Consider the following 8822-nt stretch of genomic DNA (forward strand, 5'->3'; position numbering starts at 1 on the left):
AGGATGAACCGCTCCATCACCTTTCCAGGGACAGAGGTGAGGCTGACCGGCCTGTAATTGCCCGGCTCCTCCCTCTTGCCCTTTTTGAAGACTGGAGTGACGTTGGCTTTAAACGTTCAGCTGCATCCCGTGACACACAACCCAGGAGAACAAGAAAAATGAACTATGCACAGACTACATTTTTTTTTTTTTAAAAAAAAAAAAAAAAAAAAAAGCTACTAACCCTCACATATCAACAGAGTTGTTCCAATTCAGATTTTTAGACCCACTCGTTACCTGAATGATGAAATTCACCTGGCATCTTGGGCAATCTGCTTTTGTCTCCAGTGACTATTCACCCTAGACTTCCTCTTCACCCAGAGTGGATGTGTTTTACTGAAAACACCACGGAGCCAAAAACTGAATGGAGTTTAAGACTAAATCAGACACATCTGATTAAGTCAGATACCAACTATGTGGTTGTATTGTAGTGCATATGTTTACTAGACATACTATGCAGTTGGGAGAAAATTCTCTTCTCCTTCAACCTACTAGCTATATTATAAAATGCACCTGTAAATAAGAGGTATAGAAAAGGTAGAAAGTTAAAGGATCAGGCTGATTAGAAAGCTGCTATGTTAAAAAACAAATCTGTGGAAATGGAACAAGGAGCTTTCATTACCACTAATCTTACAGTTTGTAATAAAGTCCCATGAAAAAGGAAAAGATTTGCTAAAGGTGGCAAAATGATTGATTAGATGGTTTTCAAACTACAGCATGAAATCAAAGGAGGAAATGAACTTTTTTGTTTTTATTTTTATATATATGGTTCTCAGACATTTTTGTTGCTTGTGAATTCACTTCCAGTCCTTTCTGTGTGGTTAAAATGACTACTTGTGGCATACTTTTTTTGTTGTTGTTCAAGTTAGAAATCAATTTCAAGCTGGAAATCAATTCTGGAAAGTACTGCTGTTCCTGCTACACATGAGATTACATTAGGAGGTCACAAAAGTCTCAACTAGTCTTAAAAAATAAAAATAGCATCCCTGGAGAGATAGGGAGTATGTGGTAAGTTTGCACAACAGAGCTAAATAAAGTCAAGTAAATCACTTAAAGCAATGAGGCAAGTCAAACAGAACATCTCCTTTTGCTCTGTACACCAGTCATGACGCTTCTTTCAGGGATCAGAAGATGCATTCACTATAAATTCTAGCCGAGTACCTTCCTCACGCAGAGGGAAAAAAAACATCAAAGAAATAGTACAAAGGGATAGATGTGTCACAGAAAATTAATTTCAAGGATTTCAGAATATGCTGAAGACAACACAAGTCCTAAACTATTAGTACTAGATTACAGATTCTCGTCAAGAACTATAGTACACTATCCTAAGAAAACACTTGACACACTTTGATCCCATAAAAACAACCTTCATAATCTCAAATTCAAAAACAACCCATTACAATGACCATTTAGGGAAGTAATTGAGCAAGATCTGTAGTTTATTTATTACAGAGATTTCCTTCTTTAAAGGAATTAAAGGAATGTTTGTCCTCCATTTTCACTGGGTGTGATTGAAACCCATCCTGTCTTGCAAGTCAGTAGCTCAGACCTGCCAAAATACAACCTCAAAAACCTTATGAATACCTCTAGCCGTGAGCAATACTTCCATACACATGGACACACACATACATATACTAATTAAGTAACTTTCAATACTCTTTGATTATCTGCATTTTCCATTCTGTTAGAAAGGTATTTTAAGATGCATTACTTCTTGGAACAGCTGCCATGGAAATGAACTGGTTGCCCCTTTAGTCGTCCCTTACTTCTTTCAATTACTACCAGACAAAAACACCCACTCAGCCACCATGAAGAATTCAATTAATTCCACGATAACACAGAGATGTCAACATTAAGATTTCAAAGTAGCAGCTTCTCTCATGTAGTGAAGTGTGTAGTGAGGAAGTGCAGTGCAGAAATATATATATATATATATGCATATATAAATCACCCAGTTACCTTGGAAATGCTGCTTCTCGAGAAAAGGCAGCCCGTGTGTCTTATGCATTCATCAAACACCTCAGAATTCAAGCGCCAACATTTGCAGGTTTAGAGAACAGACTCTCAGCCTTATTTCAATAGACTTAAGCCATTCCAGTCCACAGAGCACTATTTTATACTTACGCAAAAAGTGTTTCTCCAATAAGGCTATTTCCAGGTGCCCTTTGATCTCATTCAGTCTGTCAGACTCCGTTCTGTTAAAGTCCTGGACTCCTGAAGCCATGATGATGGTCCCTGGACCAGCCTACAAGAAAGCCAGAACACACTGACAGCTCAGAGGCATTTTTTCTTTTCCCTTTTTTTACCATTTCTATACATGGATTTACCTCTGTGGCAGCAAACCCGGAGCCATTTGAAAAATGTGCAAGCACCAGCAACTCACCGTGCCTCTTATCCAGCACTCAAGCACCAAAATGAAGAAACAAGAGCTAATGAAATCCACAGGAGCTCCCTGCAGGTTTACAAATGCACTTGAGCAGACCTCAGAGTTTAAAAAGAAATGCCCTTCCCAGTCCTGCTGCACCATCGCTTTGCCTTTCTCCTGCTGATTTAAAGGCAAACGTATGCGGTCCCTTTTCTTCTCCCATTCAAAGGGCAATGCAACATTTCACATGAAATGAGTCTAGCCGAAGACAGACTTTTCTCTATTTCACTGACTTGTGAGGAAACCCATACTGTGTGTTTTGATGTCAGTTTATAGTGTGTAATTCAGAGGATTGCAGGCTCAGAGGAAGCAGCCAGCTCTTACCCCAGTTACTGCTCAAGTCGGTGCCCAAAAAGGTATTTCACCCTTAAAAAGAGGTTGTATTTTGGAAGTGCATCAAGACAGATCAACTCTGCTTTCCCTTCTTCCTTGGCATTAAACCAGCAGTGGAGGAAAGCCCAGGATACCGGAACTGCTAATTTTACGAAGTGGAAAAGACCAAGAGATACAAAAAAAGGAAGACAAACCAATATTGACTCATTTTGAAAGTTTCCAAATGCGTGTACCTGCTAGAGCATTAAACCCAATGCCTCTGTAGACACATTAGCTGTGTTCAGCTAAAAACAGCCCGTGTCCAAAACTGCACTAATTCAAAGAGGTTACAGTGACCTTCTGTGTTAGGGGAAAAAAATCCACTCAGTTAGGCATTAGGCTGCTTCCTAAGAATAATTTCCATTTATAATTAGGGTTAAAATAATGCAAGTATTGTCTAATAGTAAAATAGAAAGATAGGGAATAAGGCAATCGCTTTGCTGGAGGTCAGCTTTCTGCCTCTGAATTAAAGGTACCACCTTTGAAGTGAAGTCCTGAGTGGCTCAACTTTCATGCTAAGAAAATTTATCTTGCAATAACTCCAGCACTGAGTGAGTTTTCTTCTACTGTTCTTGAAGGATATTGCTGGCACTCACTTTAGATTAACTAACCCGCACTATGGAGATGCCCTTTCTGACTTCTGTATGACTCACAGGAAAAGCCTTAAAGGCTTCCACTGAATTCTGCTCTTCCACTCCCCTCTGCCTTTCCAGCTTTGACAATATTGGACTCAGGAGCCCTCTTAAAATGTTGGCAGTCACTATTACTTAGTGCAGAACAGGCGCAGGACTTGGCAAGGCCTAGGAAGGTAGCAAAATGCCACGAGAGTTGCCTGTGAAGAGGCAGAGCCGGGGATTAAAGGAGGATTTCTGATGATGGCAGATTGCTGTAAACCACTAGCAGAGTTCAGAGCTGCTGCTTTGAGCCACATCCAGCTCCGGAGCTCAAAAAAAACCCACATATCCGCATGCAAATGGGTTTCTAAACCTCCTACAGCTGAAGCTTTTCACATCAGCTTCCCAAGGAGAGAGGCTTCCCCCTTCCACAGAATCCTGCAAGCCCTGGAATTTTCTTTGGGGCTGTGAGCTCCAAACACACTGTCACCGCATGGTCCTAGTAAAGATCTCATTTTCAGTGTGGTAATTAACCTACTGAAGAGCAGCAGTTCTCAAATGCAGCAATATTATTTTTACCAGGGGGGCACTAATCATAGTAATAATCAAGGCTGTTTTAGTTGCTATTTGCCTAGCCCAGTGGTTTAGCAAATTAACAACACTCTCCTTCAGCCAGAGCCCTCCCCTCTAGCACATATAGGGAATGCCCACAGCGTATCCTACATTTTAGATCATCTTCTTCAGACATCTACATCCTAGGAAATTAGATCCCCTTCAAAAAATGTACATAAAATTAAGTGCTAGTCATGTTTAGATACGTTAATATCTTAACTGCAGTCTTAGTATAATGCTTTATACCTGCAAATGACTGTAAATGAGGTCACTGAGACAGTATTGTTAAAGGCTTAAAATGACAGGTTTCGGGAAGAGCCAGGCTGTGCGGGAACATCAATTAATTTAAGCACCACATTAACTCAGATTTAATCCTAGCACGTGGGCAGGGAACGCACATAAATAGATGAGGCTGCTTTCAGCACAACATGCCAGGTACAAGAGGGCTTCAGTCTGCAATTCGCACTGACTGCTTAATACAGGATCTGCACGGGTTTAAGCACAGATTTGTTCTTTTCTCCCTTTCCCCAAAGAGACTTTGAGCCTTCTTTGTACAGAGTTGGTTCACGCTGCTTGTACACAGTACTGAACAGTTTCTCACTGTTCTAAAAACAAATCATGTTGCAAATTAGGCATAAATAACTTCATAAAACAAAATGACAAGACAATTTATGAGGAGGCAAGCGAGCCAGCGCCAGTAGGACTCGTTTTCAGGGAAACCTCCTCCTCCAACACGTGGCATCTTTGCAAACCAAGCTGCAGGAGCAATGTTTTAAGGTATTTTAAAACACAGCCACATGGGAGAAGTGTGATTTGACAGGGGGCAATCTGCACTGCACCAGCTGAAAAGGAAACCAGGAATACTGAGCAATGGGGACTTGATCTCCATGGACAAGCAACGTGACCCCCATTGCCAATGTCACAACGCCACGGACATCAGCATCCACTTCCAGAGGCTAGAATGAAGTGGCTACCCCTCTCTCCCACTACTCTGTTATGTTGGTTTGCCAAATAATACAGAAATATCCATAGTGCATACAGGGCTGAATGCCCGTACTTTAAAAATGTATGACTATTTTTTTTGTTTTCCCTTTGCTTCCCAATTTGTCATACATTTTTAAATATGTGAAGTCATTCAGGAATTGAAAGAGATGCTTAGCAAAGATGTCATCTGTTAACCAATACTGTCAGGCAGCAATATAGGTAGGTATTGTATACAAGTATCTTTAGAAATCTAAGAAAGGGTTATCTATCCTGAATCTACCCAAGAGCCAAGGTACCCCGCAGCAAGCAGCACGGGATTTTTCATCAACGACCACTAAGTGCCTTGAGGAACAGCCAGTGTCTCCCTAGGTGCTTTTCACTCATATGACTATGCTGCACAGTTTTAACAGGGCAAGATTTAAGGGGCCAATCGGTAGGTAATACACCAGCTGAGAAATTAAATACGTATTTATTTATATGCAGACAAGAGAATGGCTGATAGCAGCAAAAAGATCTATGACTAATGATGCAGGTCAGGAACCTGGGCCACACATTTTCACCTCTTGGTGAAAGACGTGCAGTCTAACTTGCATGTATGCACAACACTGGACCATACATTGATTTTTGCAGGCTTTAAACAGTTCCCTAAAGGGATTAAATGGAAAGAAACCAACAATACTAGATTTTCCACCTGATCCTTGACTATGCAACCATTTAGGCGGTTTAGAGATCCCATAAAAGAAAGCCACTCCATATAAACAATTTAGATTTGAATTTTAGTCACCAAGTTAAAATCAATTCAGGCACAACTCAAATATGCGATCTCAACAGGAAAGGGCCACATTATTCTGAACCCCTCTGTTCATGGGAACTCTGCCACTCTATCAATATTTACTCAAATACAGATGTAAGTGCATCTGCATGTACAAATACTTTCTTGACTCAAATACACAACTATTACTTTCTTACTCCTGGCACCCTTGCAAAGTAGGGGATTTATTTCTTTTCCCTTCCTTCTATGGATGGACAGCAGAGCTTAAAGGGACAGATGTCTGGCAGAGCTAAGTGCTGATCCCCCAAACTTTGTACTTCAGGCCTCCTTCCTCATACATATCATACAGATACTGGTGTCCAGTATCTGTAACACCACAGCTATTCCGCCCTGTTCCAACATCCTACTGGCTTTGGAATTCCACAATATCACAGGCAGGGCAAAATAACAAGTTTGATGTCGTTGCTCTTTTTCTCCTTCTCTCAGATTTCAGAGAAATATAAACTAAATTATATTCCAAAGAGTTCATCAGGACAGCTTACTTGACGTTATGTAATGGGCCAGAAACACTGGTTCTCTTCCTATTGCTTTCTAGCTGCACAGACCCTGCAGCTTGAGGAAAGTGAGCACCAGCACAACTGCACAGGAATATACAGCTTTATAATGAGCCCAAAACCTTAGCTTTGCCACACAATACCTTCAGCTACACCATCTCATAACTACTGCCCTCCTGTACAAAATAGCATCTAGGCTTTTTAACTTTTCTGTAGCCTCCAGCTCGGCACCCCAGCTGTTCTAAATAGATATACAGGCACATGAGGAAGAACTTTGCCATGAGGGTGCCCAAGCCCTGGCACAGGCTGCCCAGGGAGGCTGTGGAGTCTCCTTCTCTGGAGATCTTCCAAAGGCGCCTGGATGCCGCCCTGTACCCCGTGCTCTGGGTGTCCCTGCTGGAGCAGGGGGTTGGACTGGATGAGCTCTAGAGGTCCCTTCCAACCTCAACCATTCTGGGATTCTGCATTCCTCACTCTCCTCACATTAATATAATGCCACAAGTTTAATGAACAGAAGCCACTATTTATCTAGGACAAACCTCAGAGAACACTGCAAGGCAAGGGCTGAACCACAGACTAGACACCCGAGAGATCCATCTCGATAAATCTTGGGAGAGATGATTTCAGTGGAATTGTAAGAGCAAAGGAAAGGCAAACAACAGAGCTTTGGCTAACAGGAGATTTCAGATATGCTCAAAAAACAGGCTATTTGCAAAAAGAAAAAAAACACCTCTCATTACCACTGGCTTGTTATGATCATAAAAAAAAAAAATCTGGCAAAAAGGTGCATTTAAGCTAGATCAAAAAATACTTAGAGCTATGAAAAAGGGATATAACTTGCCAGCATTCCCAGAGAAGATGCCTAAGGGTTGCACAGTTAATCTTTTACACTGACACAACCAAGAAATAAGCTAGCAGCTCATTCTTGTCCTGCTGGAAGCACCATCTTCAGGTAACTACTTGACTATATCTGGGATCAGAAACAGTACAGTGTTGTTCTAAAGGGTGATTGGAAAACTAAATTGAAAATCTAAAGAGCAAATTCTGGCTTCCAGGCCACTTTCTAAACACAGCTAAATTGCTCTGTGGTAACTAGCCTGAACCCAACAGTCCACATTTAAGGATCCACAGACATTCCTTAGCTTCTGCTAACAAGCACTAAGAGCTGCTTGTTTTACTAAAACTGCAGTTTTAGTAACTGCAGAGTCTTGCTCAGCCCCTGCACGGGCTTAGAGCAGCTCTGTAACACGGGAGCACTTTTGGGTACCTGGTGCAGTAAAGAACAAGGCAGGGTGACCCTTGAGGCTCTAATGAAAATATCAACAAATCCTGCTCCCCAAATGCTGCTATCTGCTACAGTTCTGGCCTGTGGCATTTGAGCACTTTTGAGTTTCCTCAATTAAAAAGCATCCAGAAACCCCTCATTCAGCTAAGAGGCTTAAGACTCGCTCGTCAGTAGCTGAACGAAACAAATAAAAGTAGACAGGAATCAGAAGCCCAAACTCAGGCTAACTGACCCATCAACCTGCAACATCTAAAAGCAATAGCCGGGACAGGGAGCTGTAACATTAAGGGATTATTTTGATCTTTCCACAAAATGGAAGCCTATTTACTAACTTTATCACTAATCCATAAACCTGTGATAAATCCAAAACGACTCTCAAAGACTTAATATTTTTGCTATTTCCCCCCCCATTATATAATCTAATGCAGCAAAAGTCAAAGCAAAGCAAGTACTTACAGGGTCTCTTAGCTCTTCATTGTCCCGGGGTGATGTTCGAGGTATTTTCACTGGGATTTCATCTCCACATTCAGTGTCTGAAGCATTTGGAGACTCTGCTAAATCAAGGAACTCATCTCTCTTGTGACCTCTGAACCTTATTTTGTCCAGCCTCTTTAGCATGTTCAGCACTGAGCTTTTCTGCTTTACCTTAACATGACGGTTGGAGTCTCTGCAAGAAGCAAGATATTAATGATGCATTAGAAAGCTTGCAATAACCCAAAACACACACATCCTCATCTCAAATTTGCCATTAACCGTTTTCAAGACCGTTTGTGTCGCTCCTCCCCTCCCCATAATAATTATTGCTTCTCTCTCACATCTCATGGTGATTTTTAAGTCGGAACAAGCACAAGCTAACAACCCCATGCCCCTCAGGAAGAATGAAAAGTTAGTTTGCAATAAATCACTTGAAACAAACACAAATGGGTCCTGTTGGTAAATCCATGCTCTTCAATTTGGTGGTACTTCTAGGTGCACATGAAAGTCCATTCATATCACAACTGATCATCACATCCCATGAAGAATCAAAGCAAAAGAACCACCAGGCTGCCCTACCACCATGCTCCTTCGACTTCACACACTGAAAGCAGCTTTACTGAAGAAAACCATCAGACAGATCTAGACAGAAGAACCCACCAAAAATTTAAAGAGCTGCTGATTTCACCAC

The 8822-nt window shown here is 41.4% G+C and overlaps 1 protein-coding gene across 1 annotated transcript in view; it reads right to left on the bottom strand.

The window, feature by feature from the left end:
* GRAMD4 (GRAM domain containing 4) overlaps positions 1-8332 on the bottom strand; it is a 49025-nt gene extending 40693 nt beyond the window's left edge. The window contains exons 1-2 of the mRNA XM_026046387.1: positions 8114-8332; positions 2164-2284 (exon numbers count right to left, since the gene is read on the bottom strand). Of these exons, the coding sequence (XP_025902172.1) occupies positions 2164-2284; positions 8114-8275 (283 nt within the window). The 5' untranslated portion in view covers positions 8276-8332. The remainder of the gene's footprint in view (positions 1-2163; positions 2285-8113) is intronic.
* Positions 8333-8822: the final 490 nt, after the last annotated feature.

The sequence above is a fragment of the Nothoprocta perdicaria genome, unplaced genomic scaffold (assembly GCF_003342845.1).
Source record: "Nothoprocta perdicaria isolate Ctin4 unplaced genomic scaffold, notPer1 scaffold_44, whole genome shotgun sequence".
NCBI classification, from domain to species: Eukaryota; Metazoa; Chordata; class Aves; order Tinamiformes; family Tinamidae; genus Nothoprocta; species Nothoprocta perdicaria.